General features: G+C 36.1%; 1 protein-coding gene across 1 annotated transcript; it reads right to left on the bottom strand.

Moving 5' to 3' along the window:
* Positions 1 to 22: 22 nt before the first annotated feature.
* ANXA10 (annexin A10) lies at positions 23 to 27,507 on the bottom strand. Its single transcript, XM_051616491.1, has 12 exons — positions 27,490 to 27,507; positions 17,753 to 17,834; positions 13,739 to 13,833; positions 9,641 to 9,754; positions 8,497 to 8,587; positions 7,573 to 7,652; positions 5,523 to 5,576; positions 5,318 to 5,411; positions 3,772 to 3,867; positions 3,094 to 3,152; positions 933 to 1,055; positions 23 to 91 (listed from the first exon to the last, which is right to left on the bottom strand). The coding sequence occupies exons 1-12, from the start codon at positions 27,505 to 27,507 to the stop codon at positions 23 to 25; spliced, it is 975 nt and encodes a 324-aa protein (XP_051472451.1).

Genomic DNA, 27,507 nt, shown 5'->3' with positions numbered 1-27,507 from the left:
CTTTCAAAGTTCATCTTCTTCATTAATAATCTTCAGCATCCCCAGCACAGATAGCAAGTAAAGCACTTTCATAATGCCCTGAAGCAAAGTGCTGCAAGAAATAGAAATCAACATTTCTGTGACTATACGCTTTAGGAATTTTTCTTCTATTGGTGTGTGACAAAGACTAGACTAATGTTGTAAGGTTTTGTAAAATATTACAGTGTTTACATAAGGATTCTAGGTCAAGTTTCTAAAATGTCACATACCTTGGGCTTTTATTGCTTTAGCACCTAGTAGCAATGTACCTTTCAAAGGTTGGATCAAACCTAATTAATACTCCTGAAGTTTAATACAAAAAAATCCGAAGTAATTTCTTGCAGTTACTGTGTATCTCATAGTTGGTTATAGCAATATAAAAAAGGTAAAGTGTCTTAACAAGACTAATTTTTGTACAATTAGTGTAAGAGCTTTCTTTTAAGAGCAAGAGTACAAGAGAAATAGTTTTCCTGAAGGTTGATACTATTTACATGCAAGAATAAAACCAGATATTTATCTCAGTTTTGCTCAAAAGTGGTATCAGCCTAACATTGTAGGACAGTGTAAAAAATATGGTATCGGGTGCTGTAGAAATTATTCATGCAAACTATCCCTCAGCATAGTCTGCCCTGTTTGTATCCTCCTCTTGCTGTGGAGGAGAGACAGGGAATGAGAGTGAGCTGAGAATTCACTGCTCATTTACTTAAATCAGCCTGAGGCACTGAGAAGATAAACTGTTGAAGAGAAGCTATTGGCTATTGTTTTTATACATTTTTATTTGTTTGTGATGTGTGTTTCTTTTTTTTTTTAAGACAAAGTGCTTCACTGGAGATTAACCCTCTGTTTTTCTGGTAGGACTTGGCAGTCTGTGTGGTGCCAGTGCTGAATACATGCCTAAGTGTGTAAAAACTTACTTTAATGTCATGAAAGAGTGATTTCCCATATCTCTCTTTGTATCGTTGTCGTATATTCATCAAGTCAATCTCACTCCTGGCAATGAGAATCCTTATAACGGTTTTATTATGAAACCCAAAGTCCTAAAAAGGAAAGATGAGAGGAAACGTGACAGCTGGAAGATAGGCATTTGCCTATTTGTATATGCTCATATGAATGTTTGATAGATAAGCTAATGAATCAGGCTACCCATCGAGACATCCTAGATTCTAAGGAGTCCAAGCATTCAAAGGTTTTATCCTACAGAGTTTTCTCATGCTGAAATAATAGAATTCATGTTACTGAATACCAGAGATTCCCAACGTATCAGTGTGTTAACCATGCACTGAAGCTTTCAAAAAGAAAAACCTGGTGAACTCGTCAGTAGTCCTAGGTACTCAGTTTGTAGCTAGATGTTGGGACTGTCGTTGTGGAGTCCTTATAATCTGTTTCACAACAATTGCCGCTGAATGTGAATTCAGTGAGGTTTGTTAACCATTGATTTAGAATTTACATAGTTTTTATTCAGCTATGTTGGATTTTAACTGTTTCTAAATGAATTTTCGTATAGTAATTGTGTGGTTAATGAGGACATCTACTGGCAACAACACGAATCAATACAGATAAAGGGTTCTGATGACCGATGACCGATTTAGACTGTTTAAAGATAAATCATAATTTTATCACCCGGACGTTGATACTGAAATCTTGTTCTCCAAAAAATATGTAATGAGATATATTAAAAAACTGCATATAGAGAATTTGGTATTTGTTTGATGACTAAAGTCTTTCTTATAAACCATTATGGAGTATGATTTTCAGCATTAGAATCCTGAATGGTTTTTATTTTATTATATTCTAAATGGACATGTAAGCAGCTTTTGGAATAATCTGAACATAACCTGGCTGCAAAACCAGGCACTTCTAAAGTCTTGCATTTCTTTTGAGAATTATGTGTTCATTAAAATGCTTTGAGAAAACAGGTAAAATATTAATTAAAGCAAAATGGAAAAGTCTGTTCTTAATAATTAAAAATTGTTTCCTGCATCATATCCATCATCTGACTATACATTAGAAAAAAAAAATATGTGATATTTCTGAAAATTAAAAATTAGGTTTTAACTTGAAAAGTGGTCTTGATAGAGGACCTTTGAGGAACATAATTTTTCCAGATAGCTGGTATTTCCTGGTACTTCTTGGCAAACCTTACTCATATCATGTGCCAGAATCCTCTTTTGACCACTCAGAAAAATACTGCCTGTTCCTCTCAGCCCCTGGGATTTTTCGTGGTTCTTTGCTGCTGCTGATTTAGCTGAAACGGGACAGCAGCAGGGGCAGCACCTGGAAGAGGATACCGAGGCTCTGTTGAAGTGTTGCTGAATAGTTTTGTTTGATGATTTTCGCTTGAATCCTATCTTTACCATTCCTGCTCTAAGATGATACTTGACATTTCACCCATGACTGGCTTTTGTGATCATCGTCTAAAAATTACTCTTAAAAAATTAAGCTTAAATCAGTATACTTCATTTTTTATGTAACATATTGGCTTAATGTTTTCAGTAAGGTATGTAAAACAAAATAAAATGTCTTCAGTGACTTCTTCAGTAGATAGAATTTGTAGGTATTTGCATTTGCTCATGTTTCTTCTCAGCACTGATTTGTTTTAGTGTGTTATCACTTCCACACAAACAAAGAACCTGCATATGTACATTGAGTTCCACAAGAAATATAACCACTCGTTTTTATGTAACACTAATTTATGATTTAATTTTTAGTGATACTTACAAAATCTCTAGAAACAAAAATTACATAGTAAGAAAGGTGCACTTTGAGTTCTGCACAGCAGAGGGGGATACAATCCATAGAAAAGAAAGGTTTTAAATTACAAAAAAAACCCTGACAAAGTTACCAGGTGTTTTTTAAAGGACTCTAAATATTTAACCTTTTACTGTTAGTGTTAAAGCCTAAGTGTTACTTAAGCACTACTGCTTTGAAATTTATGTAGGTACCAACAGTTTCAAAACATGCAATCATACCTTAAAGACTGAACGGACTGATTTGTAAGTACTTGTTTAAGAACCATCAAGCAAACAAAAAAATAGGGAAGCTACTTTTATGACGTGAAAAAGAAGGAGTACTTACATGAATTGCACTATAAAGCCTGTAAGCAAAGTAGGAAGGCTTGTCACGAACACAGAGAACTAGGAGAGAAAAGTTGCAAGAGGTAGACATAAGACTATTATAGAATAATTTCTGTTGGCTTTGGGTTTCTTGAAATATAAGGCTGGGTCGTTCTGTCCATGACTCAGCTTAAAATTAAGCTACCACTTTTCACAAACATGACTGTATTTATAATTTTAAACGTCTGGTACTTATATTAAGTGGGTACTCACTGCTGTTGAATCAAAAGGTTTATTAACTATCAGTGAACACACATGACATCTCTGTAGAAATATTATTTCTGAATGAAAAAACAAAGGCCGATAAAGCTGGGAAGTTGTTTTTATACTATTCAAGTCCTGGAAACTTATCCAGTTATTTTCAGTTGGTAATGATGTTATCATTGATCACACAAAACAAAGAGCAGATACTAGTTCTATTTAGTAAAAATCTAGTGCTGCATATGTACATTTTTAGATTTCCACAAACATGGAAAAGCAGTTTGAATATACTAATTATCTCTGAAAATTTAATTACACAATAAGGGAGAGTAAAGTGGATAAAAATATCAGAAAAATAATGTTCCTGATGCATTAGAGATATCATACTAGATATTTATTAAGATATTATTGCTAGTGTAAAAGAATAGTTTTACATTACCTATTGCAACCAGTAATTCTTGAAAGTATCCATCATAACATTCGTTAATGGCATCTACTATGTCTTGTCCAGAGATGTTTTGGAACTCCTGGAAAGCTTGCAGGGAAAAAAAATAAAATAATCTTGCTTTATTCTAGTTCCTTAATAATTATCAATTTGCCTTTTTTCCCCTGCTTCCCCCCAGTCTTGTGGAATTATTTTTTTGCCTATTTATTCTTACTATTTTATTATGTTTATATCCCTCAGGTAGGGCTATCTAGATGAGGAGCCTGAAACCCAGCTTTCAGGATATTCTCTCTCTGGGTTTTTCCAGTATACAGTATAAAATGAATATATACCAAAGCGTGTTTCACTGGAAGCTTTAATAAATTCTCTATCTAGCAACCTCTGTTTACAAAACTTTTAAGAATGTCATGCCATTAAGACAACTTCCTTGCTCAGCTTTGCTAGAACTGGCCAGAGATTCACAGATCGTGACAAGAAGCTGTGGCTTGATACATATACCATGTCAGTGTCCAGACATAAACACTCTGGATAATGCAGGTATCCAGACTTATACACACAAATATACAGGGTGTAGTTACTTCTTTAGGGAAGGAGGAAAACTTGCAACTCACTGCCCACCACTAATCCTACAGAAGCCCACATTACGGGCAGACTCTCATATCTCTGTTACAGACAGTAGAGCATGAGCACATGTGCTACATTATGTTAATGCTATCATCACCAGCCTTACAGAAGTCATGATAGAAGAATTAATGTGTTCATCCATGACAGCAAAGTAGTTTTAAGCTCCTGTTAGAAGTTGGCATAAGAAATGCAGCTGGCTGCACAGTGATAAACTTATCACTGAACAAACTGTTTTTCTACTGCAGAGCAAAAGACATCTCAGACTTGTCAACAAACAGATACAACAGGTTTCATTTTTACAGAGGAAGATCTACATGACCTCACATAATTTTCTCACAATCTGCAATTAAGTCTGATATCTATTTTAAATAAAAGCATCCCACTATGTTTCTGGGTTTGTGGTCATTACAAGAGAGCAGATGTGGACCCTGAAGTGCTCCCATCAAAAACTGAAACTTCTGTGAAAGTGTCAGCACAACAATGTGTTTTCACGCACTGATTTTTATTGAAAATAATACGACTGCCTCTCCCAAGGTGTTTCCACTCACAGCAAAGGGTTGCTTAAGAAAAATGAAGAAAACAGTTAAGAAAAATCTCCCTCTTCTGGTTGTGTAAAATTGGTGTAACCATAGCCTGTGCCTTTCTTTGGTCTGCATTCTTTCTGCCTATTAGGCAGTCTGATGTCTGGCTGTTCTAGCTACAGCTGTCTGTAGTCACCAGGCAAAGTTAAATTTTGCATTACTTCCAAAATCCTATTAACATCAGTGGGAGTTTGATAGCTCCAACAGTTCACACTTAAGTTTCAAGCTAATACGCTGCTGCACACTGAGCTTCTTGGTATGTAAACCATGGTTTTATTAGCAAGTCAGATTTTTCCTTTCCCCTTTATGTTCAAACAGCTGAACTGCTGGATTACCCATCCACAGCTGCTGGTAACTCTTGTTGCAGAGAATCATTTGAAGCATGTTTTTGTGTTCGCTTGTTTTCTGCTGACATGCTTCCCATAGAATCTAGTATACCAGAAAAAAGGAAAAAAAAATTAAATAAGGCCTAAATCACTTTTCAACATTTGTGTTAGCTCTTTTTTTATGTTTGAAAAGCTCACGACTGACTGTATTTACCATTGCATCCTGAGCAGCTGTAGCAGGATCTGCATATCCTTCCATCCTTGTTCCCTGGGGGGTTAAAAAAGATACTTTCTTCAAAATCCTAAAAGACTGTAGGAATATAAAATTGTGTCTATCTGAGAAGGTATGTTTCATTTATTGAGATAACACATATGGGATTTTGGTTTGGATCAGTGTATCCAGTGGTGGAATTTGCATCTGTAGAAAATATCTTTGAGTTGTCATGTTACGTTCTCCTTTCCCCTAAGCAGAGGACTCTGGAATGATGAACAGTCTTGTGAGAGGAAAAAACAGGGGCAGTGGATAAACCTATCCCATTGTTAGTCCCATTTTAATAAGCTTTAATAATACGAGCACCATCTCACTGCCATTTCCAGTATTATGGATGTTCTAGTCCTCACTATAATATCTTACTATGAGGGGAAAACAAGAATGACATTTGTTATTCACTGATCATTTCCGATCACTATGCATATTACCAGAATTTTTAATATTTTTTTCCCCTCCCTGCACAAACCATAGGAGCAAGCACATCAAATAACAGAGATTTTGCTGGCTCATAATAATTGTCTAAAATTAAGATCCAAAACTAGAAAATTGTTTGTCAACTTTGATACGTAAACCACAGAAGAATACTTCTAATTTATCCTTATATTTAATAGCTTTTCAGTTACACAAATCAAGCTGATATGCTCTAGTAAACATACTATGATCTGAATTACATAGTTAGAAAGAGAGAAAACCACACGACTCTTGGAATTGATTTTTTAACCATAATTGTCTTGTAAGCATACAAATCAGCACTGGTTGCAGAACTCTCAAAAATCTCAAGCTGCGTGTAATCACTGCCTTAATGATATGTGTTTGAAACAATTTATTTTAAAATTTAGAGTTATTTTACACTGTATGTGAAAGGGAAGATTAAAATAATGTATTTCTTGTCAACTTGTAGAATGACTGATTTGTAGTGCTTTGCTGTTAAAAAATGAGGATTTATCTTTTAATTAGATTATAAGAATTTCACACAGTAGGGACTGGGATTCCTAGTAACAAGATAAAATACTTGAAGGAAATCTTTCTGGAATGATTGCATATAGCTACATACAGAAGAAAACACAGGAAAAAAAAAGACATGCAACAATAAAATAAATTAAATAGTCAAATGCCCACCTTCCCCAGTAACATTTAACAGTGACTACTCTTGGCATAGTTTTGTGAAGAATTCTATGACAGGTATAATTATTTTTTAAATTTAATTTTAAAATGATAATATTTCAATTAATAGCCCCCCCCCCCAAAAAAAAAAAAAAAAAAAAAAAAAGAAAAAAAAGAGGATTACAATAAAAGTCTTCTGTTTGTCTTGTACTAGAATATTAGTTAGCCTGGATTTTTAACTCTGTTAGCTTATCTGGGGAGGTCTAGAACCTGTAACTTCTAATATGCCTCGGTGTGGACATGAAAACTACAAATACCACACTGTAGCATTTGTATAGTTTGCTTTTCATACGTGAAGCACATTTACTTCTATCTGTAGTCAGATGTGTTTGTCATCAATGCCAAAATTTAACTTGCCAAGATTTGCTTTGTTTTTTTAATCAAAGCAAAATGGTGTCTGAAAAAAACATACTAAAGGATGCATTGAAAATGTTGCTATATAATAATCTTCTCTATGTTGCATGGTACTAGAACTAGAAAGGCTGTATTTTAGTGAAATATCACTGAGTTTTAGTATAAGGTTGTATCTGAACATGGAGGATTCAATGAACAATCCAGTGTACAGTATAACTGAATAAAGTTGGAATTTCCTGCCATTATTCTTTATCTTGAGGAAAATAGCAATTATATCTTGTTAGCTAAGAAGTTGATGATTTTAGGCCTCTTTATCAAGGTCCATGGTTTAAGAAAATAAGCCAAAGTCAAAGTAGATGAAAGATTCAAGTTCTCTTTCCCTTCTGCTTTTCCCCTTAAAATTTAGGACTTCTCAAATAGTCTAAAAAGTTATTATGATTAGAAATGTAAGTCATACTACTTGTTTTTACAGTACCTGAGCAAGGTTTATGAGCGTGTCTCTGAAGTGACCTGAGGTCTCAGAATCAATATCTTGTTGAAGATCATTATTATATTCTAGGTTAAAACAAAAACATATAATCTTAATTGCAGATGAACATGCTCTGAAGAGTACTAGTGAAGATTAGCAAACAAAGAATAAATACATAGGGTGCTAATACATGTCCATTTTCTATGGTGATTATTCCTCTGTGACCTCTGCTGGTTCTACACAGATCTAGTGTGGGGCTGGCAGGTCTGTCAGGGCCCTGCTGGGGGGCCTCGGTCACTGCCCCTGCTCACGTGTCCACCTACCCACAGGCACAGCCCCACCACCACTGCTGCTGCTGTGTGGTGGCAGAATCTTTGGAAATGCCCCATCAAAGCAGGTGAGTGGAGTGTCAGCCTGAGTAAGCACTTTTTCATAGGAAACCATTTTTTTGAATAAAGTGTGCAAAAGTTTCTGAAAATCCCCAGATGTGTCTGCCAATATTTCACATGCACAGGCAGCAATACATCTCAAAAATACTGTGACATGTTTTCACCTTTACATATTTTGCTTCAGTCTTTTGTGTCTAGTTACAGGAGAGGAGGGGGAAGGGAACCAGTTAGTATTGAGAACTCATTTTTGTAGTTAATTTCCTTCATGTGTGCTAATACATCCAGAGCACATGTAGTACAACTGCTACTGTGCATTTGTAAAAAACATTACAGAATCACAGAATCTTAGGGGTTGGAAGGGACCTCGAAAGATCATCTAGTCCAACCCCCCCTGCCAGAGCAGGGTCACCTAGAGCACATCACACAGGAACGTGTCCAGGGGGGTTTTGAGTGTCTCCAGCAAAGGAGACTCCACAACCTCTCTGGGCAGCCTGTTCCAGTGCTCTGTCACTCTCACAGGAAATAAGTTTTTTCTGATTACGCATTAAGTAGGCTTCTTTCATCTGGAAGATCTCCATATTTGATCTTGAGGATAATATGTCAATTAGACATTTTTCTTCTGTGTCTACTCCCTGTGTAGAAAAAGTAAATATGAAAAATGTTGTTAGTAGAAACCACAGCTTTTAGAAGAAAGCCATGTGGCACTTATCACAAGTAGCTAAAGAATAGCAGTCGCTGCTGGAGCAATGCAGGGTACTTTTGCAGAGTATGCTCATCCTTGACAAAGTGTTTGGGTTTTTTTAAGGGATTCCCAAATATTTATGGTATATCACCTTGCTCAGAGTCATATAATCTGTCTCAATCTGTGTTTTATTTGTGGCAGTGGAAAGTAGCACATATTCATGGAAATAAAAGGAAAACAGTTGAGCTCTGATATGCCTTCCCATCCTCCAGGAATTGGCAATTTAGGAATTTATCAAGGATTATTACTTTCAATTGCCAACAGTGGACCTGTTTTCTAAGAATTTATTGAAGTCTTCCATGAACTGATTTGGTCTCCACAATGCCCCAAACAATGATTTTCACCATTTAATTACATGATCTTTGAAAAAATATTTTTGTTTGTTTAACATCTTCAGTTGTTTAGGGAGCACAGGCTCAGATCCTGGGAAAAAAAGGAAAGATTTCCTTCAAAATATGCAACCAGTTCAATTTGAGTGGAGTGATCATTGTTTTATCACAGAGTAATTTTGAAGTGTTTATGTAAAGACATGATCTGCTAAAGAAGCATTGGTGTTTTCTGAGGTGGAGGCTTAGTGCATGGCATTAGCTGTTCCAATTAGTTTTTTGGGGTAACATACATCAATGCTTGCAAGATCACGGCCTTACATTTTTCCCTTGATAAATATTTCTTCATTTACCAAGTTTCCCATGGGTGCTAAATGGGTTGTACTTGTTACATGACAAGGATATTTTGATGCTGGTTTTAGCATACCAATGAATAAACTTCATATAGCACTGTATTTCTGATGACCTGGTGTACTATGTAGTAGTAGTACACTATTGCAGTGTACTAACCCAGCCATTTATCAACCATTTAAATGTAAAAAAAAAATCAATTTAACATATGTTCAGTACTGTAATTAGAGTCTATGACTCCAAGCAGTTCTGAATTTCACAAGTACCTTCAAAGCATGCCAGAGCTCGTGGGCATCATAGGAGGCAGGTGGATACATCAGGCCAACCATTACTTCTTTGAAGTGATGAGAGAGATTCTCTTTTAAGTCTGATATCAGATCCTTGAGAAGAAAAATAAAATGCATAGAAAGGATTCTTTCAAGAGTCACACTTTATGAAGACAGCTTCAAAAAGTATTAGTGATTTTCTCTGTAAATTAATAAAGATGAACTGTTGAAGATGAATTCTGGCTAAAATTAAGTAACAAAAATATTCTTTTAAATAGTGCCTGCTTCTTCTAATAGTATGGGTGAGATGACAATAGACACACAACCATGTAGACCATATAGGATTGTTGATTTTCAGTTCAGTAGAATATAGAAGAAAATTCAGGGGTTTAAGGACATCTACTTAAAGGCTTGGAAACTGAAATACCATGGCACAGCATCTGCAGCTTCGCTTGGCATATTTCCTTTGTGAATCTGTGGGAGCTAAGCACCTTTGGAAATTAAATCCCATGCAACACAGGTGATGATGTGCTTTGTTCAGAGGTTACTATGTGAGTAATTTTTAAAAAATCATCCATATTGCTCCTAGTTTAAAAACATATCTGCTATGGATTACTGGAGGGTTATGCACTTCTTTTTATCTCTATATTACATTCAAACTGAATTCACTACTTTTGGGAGATGCTGGATTAATAAAAGGGAGCCCTCTTCTTTCGCTGCATGTGTCGCAGTAGCTCAGTAATGGATGAGTGTTTCCTCCCCACCCTCCCCTTTCCAGGCAGCATCCTTCAAAACACTGCAAATGCGAAAAGCTTGTTAGTCATACTATTGCTGTTGCTGATTAAGAGGATATTTGTGTACTCATTTTTATGTTTTGTGTACAGCACTAGGCAGTGGTTGGATATGTTCTGGCCTAAGTCTAAATTTAAAGAAGCACCAGGAACAGTTCCCATTATATAAATTATGTTTTCAGAGCAGCATCTTTTTCAGTCCTGTACTTTGGTTTTGATACATGTCTGAATATAATTAAGTTAGTATCTAGAGTAGAAATTAAGGAGGACATATATTTAAAAATTAAATTTATAATGAAGAAACATGCAGTCTTCAGTGAGTGCACATTAGATGCAGTTGACAACCACTAAATCACACATGGTCTAGAAACTAATTCATTAAGACATTTCACTTCTGACAACATGCCTGTGGGAAAATGGATTAATAATACAAATGAATGCTAATTAAAATTACTCCAGCAATTAGAACTAAGAGAAGTAAAATATTGACAAATATGAAAAGACAACTCTAAATTGCTGTTACAATATATCCTAATCGTCTCTCCTATATGAAATCCTTGAAGGCTAATTGTAAGAAAGAATCTTACACCTTGTCTGTATGTCTGAATCATGCAACCAGTTCAGGGATATTTTCATTTATTTATTTATTTATTAAATATATTTCTCCTTCTAATCTGTCACACTTTACATTTGTAAAATAAATGGGCACAGTGGCTACTATATTGAACAGACCACTTTGAAATTAAGAGGGTTGAGAACTGGACTGACAAGTTTACCGTAAATTAAACTGAGAAGGCTAAAATTGTTATTGCCTCACTGTCTGTCTGCTCTGTCCTGGGGATTTTAACTCTCATCATCTGGGACTGCAGAATGGCACACTTGCTTAATGCAATATATCCATTAATACAGGTTGCAGCCAGTGAAATGCTATCACTAATGTGTGCTGAAGTATCTTCTCAAGTGTAAACTGCAGCAACTCAGGACAAGACACATCCCATCCTGTTTGGCAGTTCCTGCCCAAGATAGCAAATTTTTGAGGGATCAGACAAATAAATTGCACGGAGCACTAACCAGATTACCCAGTTCAGTCTATCTACTGTCACATGTGAGACAATTAAACAGCATTCCCGTTTTGTCTCTGCACTAGATTAAAGCTAATTTGTCCTGCCCCATTTCCACATGGCAAAAAGTAGAACTAGGTGAGCCTTTTTGGAAAGCTGTGAAGAATGTCTTAATGTATCTTGCACTGTAAAGTATACCCAGTGCTTAACAGATTAATTTAAATTAAAATTGTGGATGTATATGCAAGAGTTTCAGAATTTTCTGTAACCCCTTGCTGGAATACAAAAATAGTTTGCTTGCCTGTCCATTCTATTATTATTCATAGTTTTGAAGACTGAAATTCTTAAAAATGACATCTGAGGTTTTACTTGGCTACTTTAGTTCTTTGAGATTTTTAGTTCTGTGGCCACTTAATAGCACTTCAGATTGATTGAATATGGCTGAGAGATATAAATTTAGAGGTGGTGTATTTTCATTTATTTATTTATATTTTTATTTTGCATTTGAAGAGGTATGAAGCTTTTAAATGTAGCTTGACATGCTTTAGTTTTCTGTAAGTAAATCTAAAACTCATGGAGGAATGTTGAGGATAAACACTGATTCTGTGTGGTTTGTATGTGTAATGGTAACGGTAACCTAATAAATAACTTATGATGGAAAACACTTTTATTCATGCATGTCTACTGATTTCAATCATCATTACAGTCTTTGGAAGGTAAGGAGATCTGTGATTCAGTTACTGTTCTTTTATGGTCTATTTAAAACATCCTCATCCATTCAAGGCTGCATCTAAAATATCACAAATACCATGTGTTTGATTTCTTATAAAATTCCAAATGAAGCCTGTGATCTCCTATAAGTGAGTAACAGCACAAAATCAACCCACTATGCTGATTAAATCCAGCTCTTCTTTTCCCATCAATTATAGTAGAGTAAGGGTCTGTTTCAACATACTTACAGGTCAACAGTTGTGAGATGTTTTGGTATAAAGGTGGCACAAAGGCTGTCTCTGGAAAACTGCTCTGCTACCCCAGGAAGAAGTTACACTGTTCTACTGGTTGATAGACTGGTGGTGTAACAGACTACCACAGCAGAAGCTAATGTGGAGTTTCTGAATGAACCATTTCCAGTTAACTCCAGTTAGGGTTGATGGCTGTGTGGTAGGATTTCTGCAAATACATTGTTCTCCTGCACACTGATCAGTTCAAAGACAATCATACACTGACCTTCAACACAATTTCCAGTGAGATGATAGTTTTTCAGGCTTCAGGGAAAGAATAAAAATGGATTTTGTTTAAAAAGTTTGTCTAGCTTCTGTTAGGGGAAGGGCACATCTTGTCATTATGATCACAGTGTTTTTCTTTAGCTTTCCCATAGTATCTACTTTTACAGCAATTTTCATCACTAGATTTCACAGGAATTTTATAAAAGGTGCTGCTAGTTTTTTTGCTGTTATATAACTAAGGGCAAACTCAGTGGTATACTGAGGAAAATGCAAGCTTTACAGCTTTCCCAAAGTTATTTGGTTAGCAATAGTAGATCTGGAAACAGAAAGAGGACATCTACCTCTGTGTATGTTTAAGAACTCATATAATAAAAATAACCTTGTTACATAAATATGGAAGAAACACACTTGAAAAAAAAGCGCAAACTTTTTATGCCTTAACATTTTTGAAATACCTTTCCAATATTCGTGAATTTAACATTAAACAACTCAGATAAGTATTGTGCTTAGTATAGGGATGTGAGTACAGGGTATGAGGTCTGAGAGTGTCAGTGCTTGAGAGGAGAGCACTAATCAGTGCATGAGTAAGATACAACTACCTGTAATTTTCGGTATGGTGTTTTTCTTTGGTGGTTCAAGCCAATACTACTACAATACTACTTTATTATGTATTCCAAAAACTTGAAAAAAATTATGCTGAAACCCCCAATAGCACATAGAAGAAGAAGTAGCCTGTCCAGAAATTCTGGTTTGGTCGATAGAAGAGGAGCATGAGCTCTAGAAGAAGAAACTTTCCATGTCCCTTTTTTTAAACATACTTTTACTGCTATACAAATGACAATTGGAAACCATCAGAAGTATTGATAGTTGCATGACTGAAGTTGTGTGCCAGTCTGTTGGTACTGGCCAGCTGTCTGTCAGGTTTTTGGTTCCAGTGACTGACCTCAGAGAAGGGCTGACCAACTGCACTGGAGACAGGAGCTACAGAAGTAATGAAAGTATGAAATGGCTCTGTCATACCCTGCCATACATGTCTCTGTACGCCTCGGCAATCATAAGCCGCTGTGAATTGCAACGTTGTGTTAGGATATCAATCAACACATCTTTTTCACAGCCTGTAAGGAAACATGACACAGATTCAAAATTAAGAAAACATACTTATTTACGTAACATTTGTGATTGTTCATGTTTTGTTCATGAGTATTAACCTAAATTCTTTAAAAAATAGATCAACAGATTAATATACCACTGGTATTTACCAACATTAGTTATACTTATCATGTTTATGTACTTTTCACTTGCTGGTGTAACACCAGCAAAAGTGAGATAGTCTGTCATTATCAGATGCATCACAGTCTTTCTCCAGCTCAATGGATTTGAAAGCATCAGTAAAATTGAGGGAGGCTTTAATTTATTCAGAACTAGGCACACTAGCAGTATTTGTGGCTGAGTGTAGGAATTCATACTTTTATGCACTGTTGATATTGATTAAATTGTCATTTCAGGGTTAGGCATATCTTTTATGAGGATGGCAAATTACAGTCAGACCATTTGTTGAAAAACTGAAAGATATTTTCAGAGCAACTATATAAAATAAGTTAAGAAGTTTTAAAAATACAATATTTTAACCAATTTCCAGGAGCATTTTATTTAAGTTCACATATGATCTTTTGCTTGATAACTAGTTAATACTGCTAAATATCTATAATCACAGAATCATATAATTGTTTTTATTGGAAGGGACCATAAAGATCGTCTAGTTCCAACCCCCCTGTATGGGCAGGAACACCTCCCACTAGACCAGGTTGCTCAAAGCCTCATCCAATCTGGCCTTGAACACTTCCAGGGGATGAGGCAACCATAGGTTCTCTGGGCAACCTGTTCCAGTGTCTCATCACGCTCACACTAAAGAATTTCTTCCTAATATCTAACCTAAGTCTACCCTAATTCAGTTTGAAACTGTTCTTCCTTGTCCTGTTGCTACATGCTCTTGTAAGAAGTCCCTCCCCAGCTTTCCTGTACCCCTTCAGGTACTGGAAGGCCACTATAAGGTCTCCCAGGAACCTTCTCTTCTCCAGGCTGAACAACCCTAACTCTCTCAGCCTGTTTTCATAGCAGAGGTTTTTCAGGCCTCTGATCTCCGTTGTGGCACTCCAACAGTGAGCAATATAAAATATAATATGAAATTAACAATAGAATGAATTAATATTAACTGGTTATGAGAAAGAAGATAATCATAGAATCATCATAGAATCATAGAATCATAGGGGTTGGAAGGGACCTCGAAAGATCATCTAGTCCAACCCCCCCACCAGAGCAGGGTCACCTAGTGTACATCACACAGGAAGGCGTCCAGGCGGGGTTTGAATGTCTCCAGTGAAGGAGACTCCACAACCTCTCTGGGCAGCCTGTTCCAGTGCTCTGTCACTCTCACAGTAAAAAAAATTTTTCTGATATTGACCTTAAACCTCCTATGCTCCAATTTGTATCCATTACTCCTTGTCCTATCACTGATCATCACTGAAAAAAGCTTAACTCCATCTTCTTGACACTCACCCTTTACGTATTTGTAAACATTGATGAGGTCACCCCTCAGTCTCCTTTTCTCCAAGCTAAAGAGACCCAGCTCCCTCAGCCTTTCCTCATAAGGGAGATGTTCCACTCCCTTAATCATCTTTGTGGCTCTGCGCTGGACTCTCTCAAGCAGATCCCTGTCCTTCTTGAACTGAGGGGCCCAGAACTGGACACAATACTCCAGATGCGGCCTCACCAATGCAGAATAGAGGGGGAGGAGAACCTCTCTTGACCTACTAACCACACCCTTCCTAATACGCCCCAGGATGCCATTGGCCTTCTTAGCCACAAGGGCACACTGCTGGCTCATGGTCATCCTCCTGTCTACCAGGACCCCCAGATCCCTTTCATCTACACTGCTCTCCAGCAGGTCAGCCCCCAACCTGTACTGGTGCATGACATTTTTCTTCCCCAAATGCAAAACTGTACACTTGCCCTTGTTAAACTTCATCAGGTTTTTCCCCACCCAAGTCTCCAGCCTGTCTAAGTCTCTCTGAATGGCAGCACAGCCTTCTGGTGTGTCAGCCACTCCTCCCAGCTTGGTGTCATCAGCAAACTTGCTGAGGGTACATTCTGTTATGGTTATCTTCTTCTGAAAACTATTTTATTAGTTTTGTATCTTTTTTCCTCAAAAGGTGACTCTTGGTAAGTTTAGATGGCTTAGCATTTTAATGACATTTCAGCATAAATGTATCTCCAAGTGTAAATCAATTGACTTTATGACACTTGCAGCAGAGATGAATGAGGCTAGCAAGCAGGGGGATCAGCTAACATCTGAAAGAATTAGGGTAGTCTCTCATGTTTCTACCAGTCACTGTTATATAGGCATATATATATATATATATATATATGTTACAGATACACATTCTGTACCTATTAAAGATTTGTTAAACAGATTTTATTATATGATTTATAACTGGTAGGTTCAATTTTAATGCAAACATTACTGAATACTAAATACTTTTCTGTTTTAAGTTTTGGGTGTTGTTGTTTGGTTTTTTCATTTGATTTTTTTGTTTGGTTGGTTGGTTTGGTTTTTACCCTGCATTATCTCACCACAACTATACCAGCTTTTTAGCATGACACTGATTTAATATCAGTCTGATTGTTTTACATCAAACTCACAAAATAGCTGTTTTACTGAAACCCTATGCATAAGGATTTCTTTTTGCTTTTCAGAAAATAATTATAACTAGGAATCTGTACAATTATACAGTCTGTACAGTAAAAACTAAGAAGGATTCAGGAAATATTAAAAAACCTAAATAACTTTATTCATTTGCATAATACCACTGGTACCAATCTGACAACATAGTTGTTGGAACCTCTTCACAAGAATGAATGCTGTGTGCAAGATTCAGGGTCAGGGGTGTCAGTGCCTGCAAAGGCTATGGAGACTTTTAACTCCTCTGAAGCTGAGCTTTGTTTTCTATAGATTGTCCTTGAAATCAGAACTTTGTTCCATGTACTTTGTTAGGTAAATTAAAACCAGTGTTAACGCACTCTTATTTACAAAGGGAATAATCTCTTTTTAGTACTAAACAAAGAGAATAATCTCTGCACTGTTGTGTTAGCAGTGTTGCATTAAAGGTATTATTTGAAGTCTAGCAAAATGCTTAAAACTTTTCATCTGTAGCCAACTTACTTAATAAAAAAGAAGTGTCAGGTTCCTCTTGATCAATAATACCCATCTTGGATCATTTGATGTTAAGTAATTTCCATTAGAGAAATGGAAAACAGAATGCAAGATTTGGTCCTATATAGCCTTGTGAAAGGCCCAAGGATTATAAAAATTTTGATACAGACAACAATTTTAATGTGAGGAAAATGTTTCAGGTAGCAAAACAAAAAATGAAATCAATATTCTGACCCTCAGCAATACCAACAATGTTCAACAGGAAAACACAAAAATCTGATCAGAGAAAAATGCTTAGGTGAACAGATTTTTATGTTTTTTTCACACAGACTGAAAGAAAAAGTGCTCCTGAGGGACAGAGAATAAATTGTTTAAACTTTCTACTCAATTTATTTTTATTTCTTGATGACTAATTAAAAGACTTAACAATCCCTGGTAATAGTTAATTGCTGAAGTTACAATCAAACTCTTTCCTTTATTTGGCTTTACTGTAGTACATAACACAGAAGTCTGATTGTTTGTTTGTTTGTTTCCTTATTTTCTCAAGGAAAGCCCTCCTTACTCTTTCCATATTGATTCTCATTACATATGTTGGTAAAGTTCTTAGCTTAACGTTAATCACCTCTTAGTTCCTGTAAATGCAAATATATGATTCATTTGGACATAAGCAGTGTGTCTAATTGTGGTATCTTGAAGAATCAACAGATACATGCTGACACTTTTAATTTTATGAGGTTTTATTTTGCCTAATGCTTGCTATTTTATGAGAGCTTTCTGAAAAAAAAAAAAAAAAGTAAAAAAAAGTCAAAAGCCAAGATACTCACTAATTCCCTGTAAGGCTCCTCCTAGCAACTGGGCATCCATAATAGGGTTAAAATTCGGAGCAGGGAAAATAGTTCCTTGTATCTGCTAAAGGAGAAAGCAGCCTTTAATTGAGGTGTTTTGGATTTACAACGCCGCATATATAATTATGCTGAAAACCAACAATCATAACATTAATTTCTCTTTGCTTCATGGGGAACAGCATGCAAAGCTTTTAATTTATGGAACAGAAGTTAAACTTGCAGCAATTCCTAGGAAAACAGACCATATTAGAGGAAGTTGCCCCTAGCATGATTTAGACCTGAAAAATATAATTAATACTAATTAAATTAAACAAATTAAACAAAGGAATTAAAAAGTATGAAGCAAAAAGTGGATATTTTAGTTGAGAAGAAAGACGTAATTTCTTGATATGATATATTTGATCATTACTTTAAACCCACCAAGCAAAGGTAGGGGCAACAAATTGTCAGTGGCTGAGTGAGGAAAAGAATGGATTGTCAGAAATTTAAGATTTTTAATGGTGTTACTTTAAAAAATACTAACAGCGCAACATGCTTTTACAGCAATAGATAAATATCCTTCTGCAGTTTGTTTATAATTTAAATACAAGGTCCTACTTTGAAAAATGAACATAAAATACATAGTCACTTTTTACTCATTAAAACAATCAGGGGAAAAATGAGAAAAAAATACTGCGCAGATATGGAGATAAATACTGGCCATAGAGAAGACAATGAGATCATGCTGATCTTTGTAGGCTGATATATGTTGTATCTAAAATGAATTCCAAACTCATCCTTAAGATATACTCCATGCCATCTTCCTTTGTCAGTGTGGGTATTGTCTATGTACCCTGGGCCACATTGGTCACTTAGGTATCTCTGGGGTAGGGCCTCAGAAACTGAGCGTTTATATCCGCATGACACCCTAGTTACTGACAAGACATGTACTTCTTTAAATGTGGTTCATCAGATGTTTCCTAGGCATGTACTTTTTTGCAGCAGTGTGGACTTAAGAGTCCTGTTTCGCCAGAGGGTACGTGAGGCTCCATTTCCCCCTCACCCTGCTAGCATATCAAATAAAGCTAACTTTAGTTCAATCCTCATTCTCTACAACTCAGGAGACATAAATGCTTGAGCTCTGTGGCTGGACAGCTGGACGAATAACCCTAAAGTTTACTAATAAACAAAATCACTATGGAAGGAAGTGCTAGAAGACACTGTTAGAATGCAGAATCAAAAATGTGTATTGATAAATGCTATGAGTTAGAAAAAAAAAAAAAAGGCTTTCTTGGTCTGTAATTTATGCTCCCAAAATGTCTGAGACATAAAAAAACCTCATCAATCTTAAGAGAAAAACCAAAACAAATCCATATCAAACACATAATCAAATATTATGATATCTTACTGCTGGCATAGCTTACAGAGTTATTGCTGCAATTATGTGTACCTTGAAGAAAGTACTTTGCTACCTTGTTGCAGTGTTTTTACAGTCTAACCTTTAAGAATATTTATCCCATCACAACCTGTCAGATTTATCCAGTAACCACTTTCATAGTTTCAGTCTTTGAGAAGTCTGCAGAAGGATTTACTGTTCATTTTATGCCCTTAATTCAATTTTTTTTTTTTTTTTAATTTATTACTTACTAAACTTATTCCACCTGTTTTTATTTGAATTTTTTAAATATAGGCCCAAGCAGGTCTGGTCCAAACCTTTAGAGCTGGACTTTGGTAGTTTGGGGTCTGAGTTCAATGTGATAACAGTTCGATAGTGTACTGCTTGCTGTGTGTTGTAGCCTTTTTTCTTTTTTAAAGCGGTATCAAATAATTTGAGTGCTGTATGATATTTAATGTGGAAAGCAAAGCCAAAGAAGACAGTTCAGTGGGGACAGCAATTAATTCTTGAACACATGCAGTGCTGTCTGTGTCTCTCTGAAGTAAATCCCACGTGGACAATCCCTACATTGTCACAAAGGATGGGGCCTTAGTGCAGTGATGGCAGGTGGCACTACTGTTCTGTGGTGACAAGATGCTACACAGCGGGTGAGAAGGAAAAAACTTGCTTCAAAAGTAAGCCAGAAATCCGAGAGATTGCTTTTCTGAGCAAGCAACTGCTCTAATGTCCTTTGGTGTAGTTTTATGGGGAGCATGAAAGTGTGAAAGAGATGGTGTATTTTAAGTTGTTGAGCAAGCTTGAATGCTTACATTTATCTCCTGTACCAAGAGATAAACCTGGAGGCTGTAGCAGGCATTTTGTTTTACAAAGATTTACAATATTTTGGAAACATCTATATTTAAACCATTCCTTTACTTGACATTCCTCAAGAAAATGAGGAAATATGTCAAAATAACGCCCTGGGAAAGCTGGGTCTGCTTCCAGAACCTAGGATCCAGGTTGCAAAATCATGTTTCTTCAAAAAAGTATTCAGGGTTTGCATGCCTGAATGTGCCTAGGAAGTGCATACCTAGCGGCAATGTTCATTACTGCACAAGCCGAGGGAGTAGAGCAGTAGAGGCGTTTGGTAACTGAATTAAATTATGACTGAAAAATCAACAAAATTGAATTTTGACCACGGAGCAGACAGCTACATGGGGATACGTTGTTCATTTCCTTTGGTTAGAGAATTTTTACTGCCCTGTGTAGAAGCAGGGCATTTTTAGGGTTGATTGAACACCTGAGTGTAGTTACACATACTGCTATATCACTTCATTTCCACTGAAGTCAGCTGTGACTGGCCAATATACCCTATAATAGAAGAAGGCTCAGAAGATCTGAACAAAGAGTGTGCCCATGAAACTCTGGGAATGATGCAGGATGTGATTAACCACAGCTGTGGCAAAAAAAAAGCTGATTCTATCTCAACACAAATGGGACCATGGGTGGCCTTTGTTTTAGATAACAGCTATCAAGAACAGCTGGGTCTGTAAGTGTTTATACCTGAGTTCATTAAAAGGGTGTGAATGCCTCCCTGAGTTAGCCAGACCTGCATGAGGCGAGTGGGTATGTGTTGGCTCAGCATAGAGTGTAAACAGTGAACAACGAAGAAAGTAATTTGGAAGAGAACAATGGGCTTGAGCTACCTGTAACCTGCATTTTACTTCCTGGTGATGCCCAGCATTTTTAGCAGTAAGCATATCATAGAGATGAATAAGGGGCATCTCATCAGTATTACATTTGTATTGTATTTTAGTACATTTTGTACTACTCAGCTAGATTGAAAATCCTGTGTAAAATCACTTGCATTTAAAGAAGCAAATTTGATATTATACATTAGCACTCCTATGGGTGGACTATCTGAAAAAACCTGGTGAGAGAGTATTGGACTCTAATATCAGGACAGTCAGTTTTGAGTCTATGGCCATTTCTGTTTTGCTTATTCGTCTTTTTCCTCCCCTAAGCTCTGATAAGGATAGGGAATAACCTTGTGACTTTTCTTCCATGTGCCTTAAGATGATCACTACAGGATGCCAGGTCATTTCCCTGTGGAGATTTTTATATTTTTATACTTTTTATATTTTTAGAAATACACTTAATTCTTCCAAATATCTACCAGAATGTCCTGAGAACCAAATGAAATTTATGTGAAAGAACAAAAGCTATCTACATAGAGAAAAAAATAAACCTTTTAACAATCTCCAGTGAATGACATGTCCAACAGGGTTCTGAGTAATTCAAGCAACAGTGTGCTCTGTGTCTCCCTTTTTCAAATAAAAGTGATTCAGAGTCTCACTGAAGTACAAAATAACTAATTGACGTAGGTGCTGAAATACAGAACTGCTGAAGTCAGGAAGACGCAAGACAAGGCAAGGCAGGGAAAAAAGATCTTAGAGTCATACATCAACCTTGTGATCCTGAATTTCACACTTAAAATGAATGTGACGTTCCTGTTTGCTGTGAGAAGAAATTACACTTCATGGCAGAACTAAATTCACAGCAGTGAAAGTTGCATTGTGGTTGTCTTTGTGATGTCAGAGGTAGAGTTAGGGGTACTTTCACTGAATACCATTTTTGTAAATACAATGCTCTTCAACCCATGCACACAAGAAAACAAAACTGTGATTCAGAAGTAACAGGAATATTTTTGAAAACTGAGAAGAGTAGGGACAGTTTTGGATCACTTAACATTCTTAGTATTAGTACTTTATCCAAATCACATGGTTAGTGTGAATGGAGGTGTTTTTCTTGATATCAGGAGCTTTGGCTCATGCCCTTAATGAGTAGAACTGTTTTACATCTTGCTGAGAAAAGCAAGGAGAGCTGGCTGATGGGCAGTGGAGGGTTTCCAAGGTGGTCAAAAGGCTGAAGTGCTTGCTGTGTGAGGACAAGCTGAAGGAATTTGACTCAGCCTGGAGAAGAAATAGCTTTGGGGGGACCCAACAGCTGCTGTGCAGCACCAATGGGAAGAGCATCGAGAACATGCACCCACGCTCTTTACTGAGGTGCATGAAGAATGAAAGGCAAGAGTCATAAAACAAAGTGGGGAATGCTCTGGCTTGATGTGAAGATGACAGTTTTTACTGTGAGGATAACCAAGCAACAGAAGTAGTTGCCTGAAGAGGTTGTGGATTTTCCATCCTCAGAGGTTTTAGAAACTGAACTGGATCTGAATTCAGTGTTGACCCTGTTTTGGTAAGAAGACCGGGAGATGTGATCTACCAACCCACCACTCAAACTAATAATTCAATAATTTTTTTCAAATCCAAAAATTAAACAAAATTTCTTCAAAAGCATTTTAAAAAATAAGTAAATATTGTCAAATACCCATTGGTCTCAGTGACATGGGATTGAGTGATAAAGAAACTTCTGTTGTGCTCTGGGGATCATTCTTGTAAGGCATACACCAATTCCAGACATGCTTTGAACAATTCTAAACATTTTGCAGAATCAGGCACAAAGTTGGTGTTGGTGATCACTCATGTTCACTGTACATAATGTGACTATTTGAGTGATCATGCTGGTAGGAATTGTGTATATTGTCAGTATAAAACCACTATGAAAGTAAAGTGCAATTTATTTATACATTTTCATTTCCTAAAAGGGAAACTCGTGAAGCTATAATGAGCATGGAGCATAAGAGATTTGAATATTAGGAGTGACAGACTTTTCTCCTTGCACAGAAAATTAAGATTTTGTTTAAGTGAGCATGACTGTCATGTCTCTATGGAAGCAAAAGCAAACCAGTTTGTCTTCAACAGTCATAAATCAATCACATGAAAAAGATTCCTTCCCTAATTGGGTTTTATTTATAGTAATCTAGGGCAGATCCCATAGTAAGTAAGGTGTTCACTATTTCACCAGGATCTGAATGTATTTACACCTTTCCAAAGGGACATTAGCATAACTGCAGAGCTTAACTTCCAAGCATCTGGAACCAGATCAGAGTCAGCATGGATGAATCATTATTCAGCTCTTCCATTGCCAACATAGTTATTCCATTAAAAAATTAAGGAAATACTGATCTAAAAAGTGTACAGAAGAAATTAGGCTAGGTCCTTGGGGTAAATGTACATAACTTTATCAAAGTAAACTTTTGTTTTGCACAAGATGTTGTTTAAACTTAGATAAATTAACTCACCTCTTACTCAGATATCCTTCAAATATCCTCCTTACTAATACACTGCTTGTTCCCACTATCTTCATAATGAATTTTGTGAAAACTCATGCATTCCTCTGTCTCTTCCCAGATTTTCATGTGTTTAGATATATTTATTAGGTAAAGTGGAAAGCATATAGTAGCATTGAACTTTTCCTTCAAGTTGTCTGCACTGAAAAATATCCATCCTCACAAGTGCCTATGTAGGCATTTTGCTGGCCAAACAATGTCACATTCACTTAGCTTGGGTGCAAGAACGTGGATTTTGTAGGTATCAGCATGATGTATTGTTTTGAAATACATTGTTTTTGTGATGAAAGTTGTCCTGTGAGCACCACAGCTATTAAGAACTGGTTTCTTCAAGTTTCTTTTGACTCTGTATTCTATTTCACTCCAGCCATAACAGCAGCAGTTAATTTCCCCTTTTTGTTCCTTGAATCTCCATCTACACACACAAACCATCCCACTCTTTCTGAGTCAACCACTGGATAGATAAAAGAGAGTTTGTCCTATATCCTAAGTATGGCTAATGCTAGGCCAATGGAATAAATTATTATTGACTTTAAACTGCTGATGTTTTTAACTGTTTTTTTTAACAGTTTGACTCAAGATCGACAATTAAACTGGTGACAACAATACTCTTGATCTCCTCTACCCTCCCAGGTAGGGAAGGAGAGAGAAAATAAGGAGAGAGGCTTCCAGATTGAAAACTAAACTAGACAGCTTTAATTAAATACTAATGATAAGAAAATATGTACAATTATATACCAGTATGTGCTGGAATGTGCAAAACCCTGTCACTTCCCCCACTCCCAGCAACCCCCACGGCACTCTCTTTAGATCTGAAATGACTCAGAGACAGGAGCTGAGGGGAGAGTTATGAGGGTCAGGAATGCACGAGCCAAGGGATCAATGGTGATGGATGGATGGAGTCTACCCTGGATGCCAGTCATTGACGGAAGAGAAGGGAAGAAGAAGGAAGAGGGGAGTGGACTTTTGTGATCCCTGAATTTATACCAAGTTCTACGTAGATATATGGAATGGAATAATGGTTGGTCAGTTTTGCCATCTGTCTAGTTCTCTCCTCCCTATGGCAGGGTTGTAGATCCAACTCTTCTGCGCCTTTAGTGCCTAAAGCAGTAAATCTGACAAATAGAGCCAAGTCTCCTTGGTCTCTTGGCACTAACTATAAACATTCAGGCGTTATCAGTGCACTAGCTGGAAAACTTGCTGCTTGTAGGAGAGCTCACTGAAGAAAAAAATCAGTAAAAATAAAATTGTCTTAATCCTGGCTAAAGAATTTGGTTCCTTCAGCTCCGTCGAGCAGTATTTTCACAAAACTTCCAAATAGATAGCGGTTCCTCTGCCAAATAGAATAGCAAATCACTATCGAGTACAAAGTTACTGGTAGGGACGGATGGATGGACAAATACACAGAAATACAGCCAATTTTTCTGAAGAAACCAGGAAGAGAAATGCCTGGTATGGTCATTGAAAGAACATGAAAAATCCCACAATTTAAAAGCCTGTTTTAATTTTGATATCTAGATTCTAGCATCCCACATCACATGCACCATTTTGCTGCAGCACTGTTTGCAAGCACAGTGTTCAGCATGGCAAGGCTTTCTGCAGTAGAAAGAAAATGCCTCCAAAGAGCAGCTAAGAAAAGTGATTTCCAAAAGGCAGTGGCATTTTATGAGTTAGTTTAGACTAGATGGCGTATCTGAGCATGGAGAAATAGTTTTCATGCTTTCTTTCTTCTGCAACATCCTAATGAAAAAGGTATCTATTATTCAGAAGGAAGAAGATGAACAATATTTTGCTTTTTCCCCCATAAAGTATCCAAGCATCTAAAGTTAAGGCAAACAAACCACCAGAGGTGATTCAGTGATTTTCTACTGTAAGGATTTTAATCCTCTTTCTGACATCAAGATATCCTCATCTAAACAAACACAGGTCTGTTTACACAAAGGTGGTCCAAGTGGGCACTATATACATATCTCCGTGCATTTGCACTTGTGCATGTAACTCTTGTAAAGAAACTGATTCCAAAACAGCTGTGCAGACAGAACAGGTTTGTGTAGTGTTAGTGGAATGAATCGAAACAATGTAAGAGATTGGAAAGGGACAGTAAAATTTGTAATAAATCTGAAAAATGATACTTGCACTCTACTGTCCTTGCACAGAGAAGGGTTGCAGCTTTTCCTGACAAAAGCCGTAAACAGTTCAGCAAAAGTATCAGTAAAAGCTGAGGCAGCTTTTATCAGATTATGATGTGTAAGGTTCAGGCAATTCAGTCTTGTGATGGAAAAACAATCTAAAGTATGAATAAGCCTCTAATAATATTTGTTTAGTAAGTCATTCAGCTGATAACAAACAATTGAAGTCAAACTCCTGCGTCTGAATTTTTTCCCATACTAAAATAAAGTGCTTGCTTTATTAGCTAATTACATGCTACGAGCTAGCTTTACTTTTGCAAAGGTATATTTTGTTGGCAACTTTATTCAATAAAAATTTCTTGAGTATTTTCATTTACTGTGAGTTTATTGCATGTGTTACATTTAATTTGACTAGTCTATAATATGGTAATGTAAGGGATACTTTTAAACACAGAAGTTTTTTTCTCCAGAGCCTCCCATCTTTCCCTGTTAATGTCTTTTGGAGACATGACAGAATTAATTTTATCTAGTTTCAGGTAGTTTTACCTCAGTGGTACAGGGGGGGAGCCATTTTGTGTGTGTAATCTCTGATAAAAATGTCACTCTGAGTTGCTGAATCTAGCAGAACTGCTACTGTTAACATCTCACTCTTGATCTTGAGGAACTCCATCCTACCCAGTTATTCATATATATATATATATATATATATATATATATATATATATATATATTCACATATAACAGTTTCCCACAATAACATACATAATTACTAATATTTGCAACATGAAATAGAAAGGCAATAATCTGAAAAAAAGGTAGATTTTGATAGCAATAATTCCAATTATTTTTCATATTTCATATTTCATATTTTTCCTATTTAATATGCTTCTGAATTGAAGGTATATTAATGTTTTGGGATTCCTCAAAAAAAGAAAAAATACCTTTTCAATTCTTAACTGGTTGAGTAAAGAATGCAAGATCCCAAATTGCAGAAAACCAAACTGATTACTAAAATCCACCCAATACCTATGACTTTTAAAAAACTAATCTATGTAATCTAAATAGGAAGAAATACTTTACTGATGATATCGGAACAAGTAGTGCAATTATACTTTCAAATATAGTAAGTAAGGAAAAAATATTAATCCTTTAGAAAATTCTCTATCAATATATAAATTTATTGGGAATACACATGCAAAAAATATGTGAGAGGAATGAATTATTCATATTAATAATAATTAAGATAATATTAAAATCCTTCATGAACATAATTATATGTAAACCAGGTAGATAAAGCAATTTCATATTTTGCTGTCATGAAATAATTACTACACTTGCTTTCAGAATGAAGATTTAAACTTGCTGTGTTTACTTAGTTTTTTGAAGAGTGCTACAGAAAAAAATCAATTAATTGTTATAATTTATTGATGGGGAAAAATAGTTAATAGCTTTCCTGTGTTATGGCCCTTTTAGAGGTAGCATTCATTTCCTTTAAAATATTTTTCACATTGTGAACAAAACCACATATTTATGAATGATAATGTTATTCGTTACTTTATGCAGTTACATGCTGTCTTGGGAAAATACAAACCCACCAAAATAGTGCCATGAATCAGTATCTTCTGAACAACTCACATTTTTAATACAATAAGGTGACAGTAAGCAATTTTGTATCTTGTGTAACAGCTAAGTGCAAGTATAGAAAACCCACAAAAAGTCTCACTAAAAGATAAATGAAAAATTATTTTGTCTTGAAAGGTCTAAAATCATAAGACAGGAAATAAAAAATATTTATCTTTTAATCTTCATTTCAGACACCTCATATATACTATAAGCAACCCCAGGATTAGATTCAAATCACAAATAAGCTTCACCTGAGGTTAATTTCTACCAGTGGAGGAAGATGGGTCCCTATATGTGTGACGACAAGTCAAAAGCAATGAAAACTTTTGAAAGATTTCAGAGAATGGATCATTATACTCACATAATCTCCACAATACAT

Source organism: Apus apus, chromosome 4, assembly GCF_020740795.1.
Source record: "Apus apus isolate bApuApu2 chromosome 4, bApuApu2.pri.cur, whole genome shotgun sequence".
Lineage (NCBI taxonomy): Eukaryota > Metazoa > Chordata > Aves > Apodiformes > Apodidae > Apus > Apus apus.
Note: the sequence above shows the minus strand (reverse complement) of the source record. Positions and strands in the feature narration are given on the sequence as shown.